We start from the raw sequence: 18,307 nt of genomic DNA on the forward strand, positions 1-18,307 counted from the left end.
CCATATTTATTATTGAAGTCACAAAGTGCATTATTTTTTTTCACATGCCTCAAAACAGCAGCTTGGAATATGGGATATGCTCTCTCTGAGAGAGCATGAGGAGGTTGAGGTGGGCGGGGTTGGGGGGGCGGGGTTAGCAGGGGGTGTATATTGTAGCGTCCCGGAAGAGTTGGTGCTGCAAGGGGTTCTGGGTATTTGTTCTGTTGTGCTACGGTGCGGATGTTCTGAAATGTGTTTGTCATTCTTGTGTGGTGTGGGTTCACAGTGTGGCGCGTATTTGTAACAGTGTTAAAGTTGTTTATACGGCCACCCTCATTGTGACCTGTATGGCTGTTGACCAAGTATGATTGCATTCACTTGTGTGTGTGTGTGAAAAGCCGTAGATATTATGTGATTGGGCTGGCACGCAAAGGCCGTTTAAGGTTTATTGGCGCTCTGTACTTCTCCCTACGTCCGTGAACCACTCTGTACAGCGGCGTTTTAAAAAGTCATAAATTTGACTTTTTTAAGCCGATACCGATAATTTCCGATATTACATTTTAAAGCATTTATCGGCCGATAATATCTCTAATAATAATTGTAAATGTTTCAACTTCTAGCTAGCTATGTTTTAAGTACCACTTGCAGAGCAGGGCTTCGACATTTATAGCTCCACCTTTTATCGTTAGCTTTAAAGACAAAATATACCCATTCTCCCTCTTTTGTCCTTACAATGTTTCTGATTGCAATTGCTGTGTGCGTGTGTTGACTATCATCATGTCGATGGGGAAAAAAAAAAAAGTACCGGTATTTTTCAAAAGCAGTATAGTACTGTTTTTAATTCATTATTACCTCGGGACTTTATTAGTACCTGTATACCGTACAACCCTACAATTAGGGCTGGGCGATATATCGATATACTCGATATACTCGATATATCGCGGGCTTGTCTCTGTGCGATATAGAAAATGACTATATCGTGATATTCAAGTATACATTCTCACGCAGTTGCTTTTAGCTGCGGGCATTACACTGCATGCGTTTCCCACTCTTTCTTGTCTCTCCTTCTCACAGAGACTTAAAACAAGCGCACCTTCTTACATACGTCACGTGTGCAACGTCACACGCTCCCGCGGAGCAGACAAGGTAGCGACATGGTAACGTTAGCTGTGATGCTAACGGTGCGGTGCGGGAGATAATTAGAGAAAGAGAAGGTGCGAATCTGGTAACAAATGAAGGAATAATTAATTCCCAAGAAAAACAGCACGGGGTCCATCTTCTGGTGGTGGTTTGGCTTCAAGCGGGAAGATGTTGAACAATTATGCGGCAAAAGCGTTGCTACAAAAAGTATCACCACTGCTAATGTAGCATCATTTGAAAATTCACCCGCTAGAGAATGAAGAGTTTTTGAAACTCCGCATGTCAACATCTCTGTTCGGTGCCACACTAACAAAATGCCGAAGCAACCATTTCCAGATCAACACCGTATGAAAAAAATAGTCAACAACAGAAGGAGATAATGTCCGCAGGAACCTACCACATAGCGAAGGACGTACACTATTTGATTTCCTATTATGCAGCTCATTTTTATTTGACAGTTATTAAAATATCTTGTGTGACATCATGCACAAAAGTGCACTTTATTTGTTTTAAACTATTGTAGTGGCGTTCTGTACAAAAAGTGCACTTTAATTTAGTGTTGTTTTGATATGTCATCTTAGTCAGTGGTCCCCAACCACCGGTCTGTGGATCGATTGGTACCGGGCCGCACAAGAAATAAAAAAATAAAATTGTTTTAAAATTTTTTTTATTAAATCAACATAAAAAACACAAGATACCCTTACAATTAGTGCACCAACCCAAAAAAACCTTCCTCCCCCATTTACACTCATTCACACTCATTCGCACAAAAGGGTTGTTTCTTTCTGTTATTAATATTCTGGTTCCTACATTATATATCAATATATATCAATACAGTCTGCAGGGATACAGTCCGTAAGCACACATGATTGTATTTTTTTATGACAAAAAATAAAATAAAATAAAATTGACCGGTCCGCAGCTACAAAAAGGTTGGGGACCACTGATCTTAGTGACATCATGCACAAAAGTGCACTCATAGCTTGTTTTAAAATGTCTCTGACAATCTTGCACTTTCTGTTTTGGAAATGACATGAATGTTTGTGCCACTGCTTAATAACTGTTTAATAAATACAGTTTTGGTCAATTGACTTAGTTGTGATTTCCCTGTCGGCATGAAAGTTTAAAGGGGAACATTATCACAATTTCAGAATGGTTAAAACCATTAAAAATCAGTTCCCAGTGGCTTATTATAGTTTTCGAAGTTTTTTTTCAAAATTGTACCCATCACGCAATATCCCTAAAAAAGGCTTCAAAGTGCCTGATTTTAACCACCCGTCCATTTTCCTGTGACGTCACATAGTGAAGCCAACACAAACAAACATGGCGGAAAGAACAGCAAGCTATAGCGACATTAGCTCGGATTCAGACTCGGATTTCAGCGGCTTAAGCGATTCAACAGATTACGCATGTATTGAAACGGATGGTTGTAGTGTGGAGGCAGGTAGCGAAAACGAAATTGAAGAAGAAACTGAAGCTATTGAGCCATATCGGTTTGAACCGAATGCAAGCGAAACCGACGAAAACGACACGACAGCCAGCGACACGGGAGAAAGCGAGGACGAATTCGGCGATCGCCTTCTAACCAACGATTGGTATGTGTTTGTTTGGCATTAAAGGAAACTAACAACTATGAACTAGGTTTACAGCATATGAAATTCATTTGGCAACAACATGCACTTTGAGAGTGCAGACAGCCCAGTTTTCATCAATTAATATATTCTGTAGACATACCCTCATCCGCGCTCTTTTCCTGAAAGCTGATCTGTCCAGTTTTGGAGTTGATGTCAGCAGGCCAGGGAAGCTAGGGTTGATAGGGGGTTTAGCTCGCTCGTCTGCGGGAACAAACTGCCGCCATTGCTTGCCGTGCTACCGAGGTCCTTTGTCCCTGAATTGCTCACACACTCCGGCAGATTCAATGGGGGTCTGGCGGCAGATTTATTTGACTTTATCGTTGGAAATGCATCTGCTTTGAGTGTCGCAGGATATCCACACATTCTTGCCATCTCTGTCGTAGCATAGCTTTCGTCGGTAAAGTGTTCGGAACAAACGTCCAATTTCTTGCCACTTTCGCATCTTTGGGCCACTGGTGCAACTTGAATCCGTCCCTGTTCGTGTTGTTACACCCTCCGACAACACACCGACGAGGCATGATGTCTCCAAGGTACGGAAAACAGTCCAAAAAAACGGAAAATAACAGAGCTGATTTGACTCGGTGTTTGAGAAAATGGCGGATTGCTTCCCGATGTGACGCCACGTTGTGACGTCATCGCTCCGAGAGCGAATATTAGAAAGACGTTTAATTCGCCAAAATTCACCCATTTAGAGTTCGGAAATCGGTTAAAAAAATATATGGTCTTTTTTCTGCAACATCAAGGTATATATTGACGCTTACATAGGTCTGGTGATAATGTTCCCCTTTAAAATAAGCATATATTAATGAAGTATGAACAAAAATGTTTTAATGTAGACACATAGAATCATCATCCTGGTGTGATTATATGCATCAAGTGTTCATTCAAGGCTAAGGCAAAATGTCGAGATATATATCGTGTATCGTGACATGGCCTAAAAATATCGAGATATTAATAAAAGGCCGTATCGCCCAGCCCTACCTACAATATATAAAACTCCTGAACCTACAAAACAAAATATAATGCAGCAATTTGTGCAGATTTTTTTTTTTAGTAAATCAAAATAAGGAAGTCAGGATTAATGGCTACAATAAGCACGTCATGTAGTGCACAGCTTTCCAAAGCCGCGTTTGAAGCATGATAATGAAAGCATGACACACCCCGCCTAACGACGCTTCCTAAACTTCACTAACCACTTACTGTATTTATCGCCTTGTTTCAAGCTGTCTTAGCGGCTGGCTTAGCGATTAACATGCCGGCTCTTGGCTAACGTGTTTAGCCAGTGATAATGACACAAGATACTAAGGAATGCAGTTTATTTGCTAAAATGGAGGTGATTATTATTATTAGCTCAGGGGAGTGGCTCCACACTGTGTATGCAAATAGATGCCAGCCGCCTGTGTCAACCGGGGACCCAAAAAATAAAGGATCAGCCAGAAGGGAACAGCTTTTGTGATCTGCATTAAAAAGCATTAAAGGGGCTGTTTGCAACATATACACAGATGTCTAGGGGGCGCCAACTTTCCAATGTATTTTACGCATTATACCCTGCCCTCTTTCAGCCTCTAGGACGTAATGACGTAACTACGTACATACGTACGTACGTAACACATGCACGCGCATTAGCTTTAGGTGTTGTTAGCTAATAATAGCAATTTGGATAGTGACGGAGGCAGATAATTACATATATCCATATTTGTGTGTTACTTCTTTTCTTTCATAGTCATATTACAAATAGCTAATGTTCCATATTGTACTCTTTTCCTTTTCTTATCATCTCATGAAAGTGTGCTTACATTGTGGGGCCACCTGGAGCTAGGAGAGAGAGAGGAGGAATCCTCCCTGCTTCCCTTCTCAGGCCGACTCTAGATAAGAGACACAATGGGCATGTGTTAAGGTGAGAGAGATGAGGGCGGGGGAGATATTGAAGAAGAGAGTGTTTTCCGTGATGTTTTTCAGACTTTTTTTTAGCTGCGCTAGTGAACGCTTCTGTACTGGATTGGTCTCACGTTTATTTTCAAAGTTTTGAAAATAAATCACAAAATACCCATTTTGTCTGGTGGTCAAACAACTCAGCTTATGTGTCATAAAAGAACTTGGGAGTGACCAGCAACTTAAATTCCATGGGAGGAACATCTGGTCCAAACGCAACAATAGCAAGCATTATCTGTCATTAAATGTGTACTCTATCTTAAGAAGAATATGACTGCAAGTTGTTTGTTGCTTCTCTTGGACTGTTTTTAGACTTAGACAAACATTATTGATCCACAAGGGAAATTGTTCCACACTGTAGCTCAGTTACAAAGGATGGAAAGGATAATGCACACAAGGGCACAAAAGGAGGGCGAAAACGTATAAAGTAGACTAAAAATCTACCATATTAGCAATATCAAATATAACATACAGTCGTGGTCAAAAGTTGACATACACTTGTAAAGAACATAATTTCATGGCTGTCTTGAGTTTCCAATAACTTCTACAACTCTTATTTTTTTGTGATAGAGTGATTGGAGCACATACTTGTTGGTCACAAAAAACATTCAAGAAGTTTGGTTCTTTTATGAATTTATTATGGGTCTACTGAAAATGTGAACAAATCTGCTGGGTCAAAAGTATACATACAGCAATGTTAATATTTGGTTACATGTCCCTTGGCAAGTTTCACTGCAAGAAGGCGCTTTTAGTAGCCACCCACAAGCTTCTGGCAAGCTTCTGGTTGAATTTTTGACTACTCCTCTTGACAAAATTGGTGCAGTTCAGCTAAATGTGTTGGTTTTCTGACATGGACTTGTTTCTTCAGCATTGTCCACACGTTTAAGTCAGGACTTTGGGAAGGCCATTCTAAAACCTTAATTCTAGCCTGATTTAGCCATTCCTTTACAACTTTTGACGTGTGTTTAGGGTCATTGTCCTGTTGGAACACCCAACTGCGCCCAAGACCTAACCTCCAGGCTGAAGATTTTAGGTTGTTCTGAAGAATTTGGAGGTAATCCTCCTTTTTCATTGTCCCATTTACTCTCTGTGAAACTCCAGTTCCATCGGCACCACCATGCTTGAAGGTATGAATGGTGTTCCTGGGATTAAAGGCCTCACCTTTTCTCCTCCAAACATATTGCTGGGTATTGTGACCAAACAGCAAATTTTTTGTTTCACCTGACCACAGAACTTTCCTCCTGAAGGTCTTATCTTTGTCCATGCGATGTCAGGCAATTGAAAAATATTGGCAATAGGCAATTGTCAAACAAATGTGTTCTGTTAAACCACCAATGGTAACATAAACTAGCTGGTGGTGTTCTTGTTATATTTATTTGGTTTGAAAAATGTAACTGTGAGGAAGTTGCAAACAGCACCTTTAATCTGCCATTGCCAATAACGTACCCTTTCACGAAAATCGTCTAAAACTCATGGTGGGCTTATACCGTACCATACCATAAGATACAATACAACAGTTTGCTTCCAGTTGAACTTGTTTCCTTTCACACAAATAGGTAGGTATGCAAACCACATCAGTGCAAGCTGACTTTTGTCTGAAAAGGGCATTTCTCTTGTGTACCATGCCCGTATTCCAATTGTGGAGTGATGGTCGGCATTCATACCCACGCCTTGTGTTACTTGATATCCAGGAATGAGAGACATTTGCCGGGTCCTAAAGGTAAGGCTTCATGAGATTTAGAACATTCAGCAAACTGCCAACTCCTAAGTAGCGCTAATCTCTAGTGTTTGTGAGAGAGGTTAAAGTGCGAATTTACGCATAAACCCGGCCAGCACAGACGTTCAGACAACAATCGTTCATCAATCTCTGTGTTCTGTGATTGACATTATTCAGGCTGTGTGCCACTATCCCACTCAGCAGATCCAATCATCCTATCTCAACCAGCATGCTAGCAAAGGTCGATGTTACACGCTGCTCAAACACTTTCATCACGCTGTATTGGAAATCGGCCTGAAAATTGCTGATTACCGTTCTAATGTGTTTAGGATCTCTAAGTAACACAACCACCAGGAGACAGCGTGAAGTATAGACTGAATATGTACAAAACCCAAAACCAGTGAAGTTGGCACGTTGTGTAAATCGTAAATAAAAACAGAATATAATGATTTGCAAATCCTTTTCAACTTATATTCAATTGAATAGACTTCAAAGACAATATATTTAATGTTAGAACTGAGAAACTAATTTTGTTTTGCAAATAATCATTAACTTAGAATTTAATGGCAGCAACACATTGCACAGGCGCATTTTTACCACTGTGTTACATGGCCTTTCCTTTTAACAACACTCAGTAAACGTTTGGGAACCGAGGAGACCAATTTTTGAAGATTTTCAGGTGGAATTCTTTCACGTTCTTGCTTGATGTACAGCTTAAGTTGTTCAAATGTCTGGGGTCTCCGTTGTCGTATTTTAGACTTCATAATGCGCCACACATTTTCAATGTGAGACAGTTCTGGACTACAGGCACGCCAGTCTAGTACCCGCTGTCTTTTACTATGAAGCCACGCTGTTGTAACACGTGGCTTGGAATTGTTTTGCTGAAATAAGCAGGGGCGTCCATGATAACGTTGCTTGGATGGCAACATATGTTGCTCCAAAACCTGTATGCACCTTTCAGCATTAATAGTGCCTTCACAGATGTGTAAGTTACCCATGCCTTGGGTAAATGTGCGATAATAAGTGGAGATAATCGAAGCAAGTGTGACGCCAGTGAGTCTGGGAGATTGAGGGACGAAGGAGTCTAAACACAAGTGCAGTCTACAATAACACCAGAAAAAGATGCTAGATCTGTTGTTAGTGATTTTTAATAAAGAAAAAGTCACAAAAATTGGTGAAGTCTCAAGTTTGTTGTACAATAGCTATATATATATATATATATATATATATATATATATATATATATATATATATATATATATATTAGGGCTGCAACAACTAATCGATTAAATCGAGTAAAATCGATTATAAAAAATAGTTGGCAATTAATTTAGTCATCGATTCGATTAAATCGAGTAAAATCGATTATAAAAAATAGTTGGCAATTAATTTAGTCATCGATTCGTTGGATCTATGCTATGCGCTGGGGCTCCGTTTTTAAATGTTTTTTATTTATTTATTTATTTATTTAACCTTTATTTATAAACTGCAACATTTACAAACAGCTGAGAAACAATAATCAAAAATAATAGGGGTGTAACGGTACGTGTATTTGTATCGAACCGTTTCGGTATGGGGGTTTCAGTTCGGTGTGGAGGTGCACCGAACAAGTTTCCACACGGACATATTAAGTAGCGTACTGCACGTTGTGTAAACAATACTCAAAATGCCGGACATTTGAGGCATTTATGAAACCCCGCCCGGACAGTTCCGCAAAAGAGGACTGGAAAGGATAGAAATGTAGTTTGTCTCTTTTATCCGATTATTAATCGATTAATCGAAGTAATAATCGACAGATTAATCGATTATCAAATTAATCGTTTGTTGCAGCCCTAATATATATATATATATATATATATATATATGTATGTATGTATGTATGTATGTATGTATGTATATATATGTGTATGTATGTATGTATGTATATATATATATATATGTATATATATACATATATATATATATGTATATATATATATATATATATATTTGGGCTGCAACTAACGATTAATTTGATAATCGATTAATCTGTCGATTATTACTTCGATTAATCGATTAATAATCGGATAAAATAGACAAACTACATTTCTATCCTTTCCAGTATTTTATTGAAAAAAATTCTATAGAGAGGAGATTCTATAGAGAAATCTCATTCGTTGGTTGACCTTTTTGATGATCTTGGTTGCCATTTTATCACAGGAAAGATTAGCCTCTAGAATGGAACCTAGGTATGTGATCTCATCTTCCCTGGTGATAACAATGTCACTCACTTTTATAGTGAAATCATTGACTTTCTTAAGGTTGATGTGGGACCCAAACAGGATGGATAATAATGACGTCTATATTAGTAACAGTATATGATCAATCAATTGGTTTGTATAATCCATTGATGTAATTGTGGTGTGGATGCTTGTTCGTTTTTATGTGTCCTGTGATTGGCTGGTTACCAGTGCAGTCAACAGGTTTAGGCGCTAGCTCACCTGTTTCTTGAAAAATTCAAAACCATCTCTTTTGTATTTAGTTATGTACGTGCCACAGGTTGCATACCCTCATGTGTGTTTGTAATGAACCATGTTGTCGATTCACTCCCTGTCTGCATTGTTCAATCTCTGCAAGCTCGTTTTCTGTGATGTGACACATTTATTCTGTTTACTATCATATTACATGGTTTCCCTCCTTGCTGTTTTCACATGTGCAGTGGTGTATGAACATCGCTCCAGGCTGGAGAAGTCTCTTCAAAAGGAAAAGTTGGAGCACAAAAAAGCCAAAGAAGGTAAAAGAAAAAAAACAATGTAGCTGTATGAGTTGTATCACTTTTGTGATATCAGTACTGTGGTACCTCGGTTGTCATATGCATTGTGTGAGTACTTTATTACAAAAAGGGTCAGTCTGGAAATTGTTTTCCCCCCAGTCCCGTCGCTCCTCTATGACATCATCACTGACTGGCTCTGTCGTTCTTTGCTAAATAACACATTTACACCACAAGTCTGTACTTAAAAAAACAAAAACTAATTGAGTACGACTCCAACATAATCTCACAAAAAGTTGTGAGTGCCAGCACTTTGATATTAAAAAAAAAGAAAAAAGATGAGAACGACAAGTGGTTCTTCACTCCCATCCTTCCTCTTCACTTGTCGCCATCTTTGTCGACAAGAGTTAATAATAAATTCAAGCAAAAGTGATGTAAAATGTTCATTTATCCCTTTAACTTATCATTTATAAGTATTTCACATTGTTTTCTGCATGTAAAACTATAATTATTCTTCATGAAATGTGTTTTGTGCTCCTATTTTTGGCTGCCTAGAAACGGATTAATTGATTTACATAATTTCTTATGGAAAAATTGCTATGGTCTTCATCGGACCTTTTGGAGAGGAGTAAGGAAAACCGAGGTTCATCTTGCATCACGTAGAAACCACAAACATTTATAGTGTGTTTAACAATGCATCGTGTGAATACATAAGAACTGGAGTTATCCTTTTTTTCAAGTTTGAAATACTGATTTTGTTATAATTACATGTCTTTCTTCCAGATTACCTTGGTTATAAACTTGAAGCACAGCAGTCGTTGAACAAGGAAAAGGTACTTCTTTAAAAAAACAAAAAAACAATATTGATTGTTATTTGTTATTAGGGTTGTCAAATTATTGTATTAATTGCAATTAAGTAATCATATTTAGCTCTTTATTGTTTTTAATGGCGTTAATCTTTAAAAAAAAAAATGTATCTCTAACATTGCTGTCTCTGTATGATGTGCCTTGACTTGTAGGTGAAAATCAACCTGAAGTAGACATAGATTTGCTGAGATTATTTACGTTAATAAATTACTGATTGTAAATAATTACCGTACTGTAATCTCTCATTTTCTTAATCGGTTGACCGTACTATTCGTTATTTTCAAATTCTATCTTTTTTTGTTTTAGTGTATTCTTCAGCATTTTCCACACTAAATATAAAAAAAGGTTTTTGTGTTTTTTAAGTAATTGTGTCTGTTCACACAGCAAATATCCAGTAGCAGAATCAACTCTTTACAAGAACAACACCAAATATTGCAGGTTTGTCCTAACGCATGTACATACTTTTAAAGGGGAACTTCACTTTTTTTGCAATTTTGTCTATCATTCACAATCCTTATGTAAGGCAAGAACACATGATTTCCTTTTTTTTATGTATTCTAAAACGTAAATAAACGCCAACGCTAGCAAAAGTCAGCTAACAATGGAGTTAATGGATGTCACTCTATTAAGCCTAGAAAGTGCTCTAAAAACATCTAAAAGCTCCATTGTTGTGTTAGATCAGGGGTGTCCAAACTACGGCCCGCAGGTATTTTCAATTTGGCCTGCGAGACAGCACAAGTCCAATAAACAAATTGGCTGGGTGTTGTGTTTTCATATAATATACAAATAGCCAGCAGTCTGATAGTTGCCATTTGTCATCATCTGGTGGCCAATGAAAGTAACTTCATTCAGTAGCCATCAATTGTACAGTGCATCAATGTGAATGTGTGCACATCATTTACTTATATGACCCAATCCAAACAACTTTCCTTAGTCATGGTGCAGAAAGAAAGTTCAACCAGCACAACAATTTAACAAACATGGTCACACATAACACATCCTGCTCATAGAAACTTTGTGGATACTATGAAAAAATGTACACTCTGCAAAAAAAACAAAAAACGACACAAGGGATTACAAGGGATGATGGGAAAAATGCAGAACACTCTGTCCACACTTATCCATGTTTGGCACATTTTAGCTGCTTGATATTTCTGATTGATTAAAAAACTTTGAGGAGATCATCACTGAAGTAAAAAAGGTAGGGGTCAAAATTTTCACATACTCTTAATAACATATTCTAATATGTATTAATTATAGTATTATACAAGTGTTATACAAGTGAGGGAAGAGTGGATCGTGAGATCGACAGGCGGATGGATCGGTGCGGCGTCTTCAGTAATGCGGACGCTGTATCGATCCGTTGTGGTGAAGAAGGAGCTGAGCCGGAAGGCAAAGCTCTCAATTTACCGGTCGATCTACGTTCCCATCCTCACCTATGGTCATGAGCTTTGGGGCTATGACCGAAAGGACAAGATCACGGGTACAAGCGGCCGAAATGAGTTTCCTCCGCCGGGTGGCGGGGCTCTCCCTTAGAGATAGGGTGAGAAGCTCTGCCATCCGGGGGGAGCTCAAAGTAAAGCCGCTGCCCCTCAACATGGAGAGGAGCCAGATGAGGTAGTTCGGGCATCTGGTCAGGATGCAACCCGAACGCCTCCCTAGGGAGGTGTTTAGGGCACGGGGAAGACCCAGGACACGTTGGGAAGACTGTGTCACACACACACATATATATATATATATATCTATATATATATATCTATATATCCCAGTCAAAGTTCGGACACCTCTGTGTTATATACATTGTATAAGTATATATGTAATGTAGTAACAGGCAATTTCATAGATAACATGTAATATTGACGTATTTTGCTCATTTTAAGCATACAGTGACAAATTAATTTCACAGATGCAACACAACAATCGCTTTTCTCTCCAACAACCACAACACTACTACTCATGGCAGACTTCAAGAGAGCCAACAACGATTACTCTGGGACAAATGATGATTCACAGCCTTATATTTTTAATCCTGAATATAAGGAGAATGAGCTACAAGTTTTAGGAGCTGTGTGCTAAACATATTAAGCTTCAGTGAAACACTAAGCACCATGTAGCAGTATTGCTAAGAAACTAACAAGAAATACAAACTACGAACATAATAATACAATCACTTACTGGACAATGTCTGCTCTCACTGGGATGCTGACTGATGGGATGTTCATATCCTCCCGTTTAGATGAAGAAATACCGGTAATCATAACCCCCACACAGGTTTAAAAAAAAAAAAGTATCGCATACGAGCGTCTTTTCTCGTTTCGGTTTATGGCCACAACCTTTTACTATCCAGGTGAGAGGCATGATTTTTCATTTAGAATTAACTTTCACCAACTCCGAGGAATTCAGCAACTCAATATGTCAATATAAGAGCTAGTTCCCTCTCTGTGATCACGTCGCCGCTAAAAATAGATTGAGTTAGGGCTTATAATAACAATATCGCTAATACTCGGTTGATATTCAGGTCATGAGATTTAAATGGATTATTGTTGGCGGTTTTTGGATGTTTTTTAGAGGGCTTTATGGGCGGAATAGTGTACTCCCATTGTCTGCATCGTTAGCCACCTCGTACTTACCGTCATTAACACACTTGAATGCATACAAAAAAGAAAAACGTGTTGTTGTCTTACATAGGAATTGTGAACGATAGGCAAAATTCCAAAAAAAAGTGCTGTTCCCTTTTTAACTGCATGATGGAAGATAACACAAAGACCATATTTGTTTCTCACGTGTCTTTCCTGTCGATCAGAACCAGCACGATGACCTGAAAAAGCAGTTTTACAATCTGCAGGAGCAGCATGAAATGCAGGGAAACGATCACAGTCGGCTGCTGACTGAGCACAGACAACGCTACGACCAACTGCAGGAGGCCAAAGACACGGAAGTGGTCAATCTGAAAGGTTCTTACTCCGTTTTGCCGAATCCGGACCGATGTCCTTTTGCATGCTAGGAAATATACTCAATCAGCCATTATTTAAAGCGGTGCAATATTTGTGAATGTTGGTTCATTTGCTTTTTTTTTATGCCTGCAGACAGCATGAGTAACCTGAAAGAGGAAAATAGGCAGCTGAGGAAGGCCCACCATGACATTCACATGCAGCTGCAGGATTCACAGGTACGACTTCATCTCTTTTCATCACACTTTCTCCTGAACGGCGTAGTGAAAGAGTGGTTTGCACTGTTGCTTCACAGCAAAAAGGTCCTTCGGTTCAAAAGATTGAATCCGTTTCTTCTGTATGTTGAGTAAAAGCTCACTATTTGTATTTATTTTTCTTATCCTGCATGGACTTTCGAGTAGAAGCCTCTGACTTATAGACCTGTCAGCTTTTGACTAGGAATGACTGTGTCTTTGGATGATAGTGTGGAGAGCTTAACTGCACATTTTTCTTGTCTGTGTCCAGAACATCTGCCTTTTCTTGCAGAACAAACGATGTGTCACTCTGACTATCTAAAAGAGCGTAAACCAATAGTTCTTGTTCTGGATTACTTGTTGTGGACAACCACACTGGAACAATTGTGGATGAAGTTAACTTAACTTTAACACTTTTCTTTAGGAAACTTCCACACGGAAGGTATGTGTGCTTAGTTGTTGTACAGCATCTTTGATGCAATGTTTAGCATCAAGAAAACATTGCTAGTATTACAGTGAAACCTTGACCTATGAACTTTAGTTAGTTCTTCAACATGGTTTACCAACCGAAAAGTTTGTATAGTGAAGCAGAGCCCCCCATGAGAATCAATGCAAACATGAATAATTGGTACAGATTAGGGTTGTACAGTATACTGGTACAAGTACCGGGGTACTAATGAATCATAAACGTTACTATACCGCCTTCATAAATGGTACTATATTGCTGGTTTTACGAGCAGAGGAGCATGTTCGGCAGCGCACAATCACGTAGTACTTACAGGCAGACACGGTGTGTCGACAGAAAAGGGAGAATGGACGCATTTTGGCTTAAAAACTAACAATAAAGGTGAGGCTGTAACAGTGAAGCGCTGCTCTACAAGAGGTGCTTGAAAACATGGCTCGCTAGCAAGCGGCTAGCGTCCAAATAAAGTAAGTTTCTTACAAGTATCCTCCCTGCAAGACTAGGAATAGCTAAACACCGTGGGAGGATACGATAGCGCACCACTAACAGGCTAGCGCTCCTCAATGGAAACAGATGCCATGGGTGTTGCTACACCTGACATCCACTGTAATGATACCAAGTACAAGAGCGTATTGATTACATCAATATTTTTTTTATCATCACAAAATCTTTTTTTCTTTTTTAAAAAACAATTATATTATGTTTATAAACTCAGGAAATATGACCCTGGACACATGAGGACTTTAAATATGACCAATGTATGATGCTGTAACTACTTGGTATCGGATCGATACCCAAATTTGTGGTGTTATCCAAAACTAATTTAAAGCATCCAAACAACAGAAGAATAAGTGTTAATTTTTTTGACAAAAATGTGGACTTTTTTCCAGGCTGGAACCCATTATTCATATTTACATTGTTTCTTATGGAGAAATTTGCTTCACTATAAGAAAATTTCGATTTACGAACGATGTTCTAGAACCATATAAGATAACTCAAGGTTCCACTGTATCATTTTCCTCCCTCGTGATGGAGCCAACCGAAGATTTATTGATCTTGTAATGGCAGCTAGTAGATAGTAGCTTGGACCTCATTTTCCTTCATTTAGGATAGCAATGTGGAGGTTCACCTTTTTTTTCCCAATGGTAAGCAGTTTCTTCGACTTAAAGGGGAACATTATCACAATTTCAGAATTGTTAAAACCATTAAAAATCAATTCCCAGTGGCTTATTATATTTTCCGAAGTTTTTTTCAAAATTTTACCCATCACACAATATCCCTAAAAAAAGCTTCAAAGTGCCTGATTTTAACCACCCGTACATTTTCCTGTGACGTCACATAGTGAAGCCAACACAAACAAACATGGCGGAAAGAACAGCAAGCTATAGCGACATTAGCTCGGATTCAGACTCGGATTTCAGCGGCTTAAGCGATTCAACAGATTACGCATGTATTGAAACGGATGGTTGTAGTGTGGAGGCAGGTAGCGAAAACGAAATTGAATAAGAAACTGAAGCTATTGAGCCATATTGGTTTGAACCGTATGCAAGCGAAACCGACGAAAACGACACGACAGCCAGCGACACGGGAGAAAGCGAGGACGAATTCGGCGATCGCCTTCTAACCAACGATTGGTATGTGTTTGTTTGGCATTAAAGGAAACTAACAACTATGAACTAGGTTTACAGCATATGAAATACATTTGGCAACAACACAACTTTGAGAGTGCAGACAGCCCAATTTTCATCAATTAATATATTCTGCAGACATACCCTCATGTCAGCAGGCCAGGGAAGCTAGGGTCGATATTCTTCTCTTGATCATCTTGGGACGGTGTGAGCCAAGACATCCAGGGGGGTTTAGCTCGCTCGTCTGCGGGAACAAACTGCCGCCATTGCTTGCCGTGCTACCGAGGTCCTTTGTCCCTGAATTGCTCACACACTCCGGCAGATTCAATGGGGGTCTGGCGGCAGATTTCTTTGACTTTATCGTTGGAAATGCATCTGCTTTGAGTGTCGCAGGATATCCACACATTCTTGCCATCTCTGTCGTAGCATAGCTTTCGTCGGTAAAGTGTGCGGAACAAACGTCCAATTTTTTGCCACTTTCACATCTTTGGGCCACTGGTGCAACTTGAATCCGTCCCTGTTCGTGTTGTTACACCCTCCGACAACACACCGACGAGGCATGATGTCTCCAAGGTACGGAAAACAGTCGAAAAAACGGAAAATAACAGAGCTGTTTTGACCCGGTGTTTGAGAAAATGGCGGATTGCTTCCCGATGCGACGTCACGTTGTGACGTCATCGCTCCGAGAGCGAATATTTAATTCGCCAAAATTCACCCATTTAGAGTTCGGAAATCGGTTAAGAAAATATATGGTCTTTTTTCTGCAACATCAAGGTATATATTGACGCTTACATAGGTCTGGTGATAATGTTCCCCTTTAAAAATCATTCGTCCTAGAAAAGTGTCATGTTTGCATCCCAAATGCTTCTAAGTTATTGTAAAAAAACATTGTTTCAGGCTATTTCCATGCAATCTGTATATTGGATTGAATGACCTGTGTATGTGTTGCCAGTTCTCAGTATCATCGTTTATGCAACTGGCATTTGTGTGATTGCGCTTGTGTGTTCAGGCAAGACACCAGGACATGAAGTCGGCACACGATAAGCTTGCCCTGACACTGGAAGACCACAAGAATGCATTGGCAGTAGCTCAGGTAGGCAATCAGACGAATACATGTCCCTAAACAAGATTTTTCAGCATGAGTTCCATTCGAGTCCCCATAACTGTTGTCGAGGCTGTTTAATCAAAACACTATTTGAAATAATCAGGACATTACAAACTCCACTCAATTTCAAATTTGAACTACTCAAAATATATATTTGCCCATTTCAGGCAAAAAAAGTACAGTATTCTTGTGGCAAAGATATTTGAGTAACAGGACTGAAAGAAACGGGAGTGATGTTTTTTGGGTTTTTTTTGCATAGTATTAGCAAATACATGTAATATAGCCACATGGTATCTATGCTAATAGAATGTTGTCACTAAGCTCATTAGTGAGTCAACCAAATATTATATTTTATGAATAAACAAATAAAAATAAAACATTGGTACAGGACTTCAACTGAGATTTTACCCACGTCCCAGTCACAGGTGAAATATGATGCAATATACAGAAAACTAATGATGCAACTTCCTGTGGACCATGTGACTTTTTTCAGAGGGAATAATGTGTTAAGGCAGTGCTTCTCAATTATTTTGTCACGCTCTTTATAAGTAAAAAAAACATTTCACGCCCCACCCCACTCTCCGCCGCAACTATAAATAGTATAATTTGTCTATGGAATTGTTTTAGGTACACTTCTGCATAACATTGTATCCTTATTAACTTTGTAGAAAACAAAAAATAAATACAGATCAACTTACAACAAAGAGTAACTTTATTAACACAGTTTTTTGCATTGATTTGCCTGACATTAAAAACAAATGTAATCCTTATTTTAACTATCAACATAAACCATTTGATACCGAAAAATAAAATAAACCCAATAAATTCTAATTGATCAGCAAAATTAACTCTGGGGCACAATACATAAAACACTTTAACCTATAAAAATTAATAAAACCCAAGTTTAAAAATAATAATAAAATAAAATAAAAATGAAGTCAGGATTAATGGCTACAATGAGCATGTTTTGTAGTGCACAGCTTTTCGAAGCGGTGTTTGAAGGATAATACTGCATACTGATAAAGCATGTTCCACTGTGTTAGGGTAACAGGTCTCCAGGAATCCAGGGACACGACTAGAATTAGAATTATAATGTAATTTTTTTTCGAAAGGAAATCAATTAGTGTTGTAAAGGAATAACACAAATATATCCAAAATATATAAATGATAATATGTCATTGTCAAATAATTTTAGGAAGCGAAGACAGACAGCAAATGCTTTTTGAAGGGGAACTGTACTTTTTTTGGAATTTTCACAATCATTATGAAAGACATGACAACGGATGGATTAAAAAAAAAAAGCATCTTAACTCGTGAATAAAAGTCCACTTACAGGTGAGCCAATGGAAGGTCCTTTATTCCGCCCATAAATCACTTTAAAAAAAAACAAAAAAAACCCTTCCACAAAGCAACATTAATACTCAATTTACATTTTGTGACTTGAATATTAACCAAGTGTTAGTAATATTATTATAAACACTAACGCAGATGAACTATTTATAGCCGCGCCGTGATCACAAGCTTTTGTGTAATGTTTACATCGATTAGTCAGCTGTTTCCTCGCTTCCCTGCTCCCGGTAAGTTTAATTTAGAACATAAATCATGCCTCTCACCTGGATAGAAGAAGGCTGAGGATGTATTCCGACAAGTTGCTACACTTTGACAGCCGAATTAGACTCTGAAATGGCGAGAACGAGACAAAAAGACGCTCTGCTCCACCCCCTTTTCTTTGTGAAGATTATGAGGTCATTCTTCATCTGAATGAGAATATGTGAACAGCCTAGCAGTCGGCATCCTAATGATAGCAGACCTTGCACAGTAAGTGATGTTGTATTATGTTTGTCTCTGACAAATTCTGCAGTGAGTAATAATCAGTGATGTAAAAAAAAAAAAAAGCGAATGTCGTGAT

The 18,307-nt window shown here is 38.7% G+C and overlaps 1 protein-coding gene across 1 annotated transcript in view; it reads left to right on the forward strand.

Moving 5' to 3' along the window:
* Positions 1-18,307, forward strand: part of golim4a (golgi integral membrane protein 4a) — a 47,084-nt gene that overhangs the window by 9,137 nt on the left and 19,640 nt on the right. The window contains exons 2-7 of the mRNA XM_061925787.1: positions 9,101-9,175; positions 9,935-9,984; positions 10,403-10,456; positions 12,822-12,972; positions 13,105-13,187; positions 16,303-16,386. Of these exons, the coding sequence (XP_061781771.1) occupies positions 9,101-9,175; positions 9,935-9,984; positions 10,403-10,456; positions 12,822-12,972; positions 13,105-13,187; positions 16,303-16,386 (497 nt within the window). The remainder of the gene's footprint in view (positions 1-9,100; positions 9,176-9,934; positions 9,985-10,402; positions 10,457-12,821; positions 12,973-13,104; positions 13,188-16,302; positions 16,387-18,307) is intronic.

The sequence above is a fragment of the Nerophis lumbriciformis genome, linkage group LG30 (assembly GCF_033978685.3).
Source record: "Nerophis lumbriciformis linkage group LG30, RoL_Nlum_v2.1, whole genome shotgun sequence".
In the NCBI taxonomy this organism is placed as follows: domain Eukaryota; kingdom Metazoa; phylum Chordata; class Actinopteri; order Syngnathiformes; family Syngnathidae; genus Nerophis; species Nerophis lumbriciformis.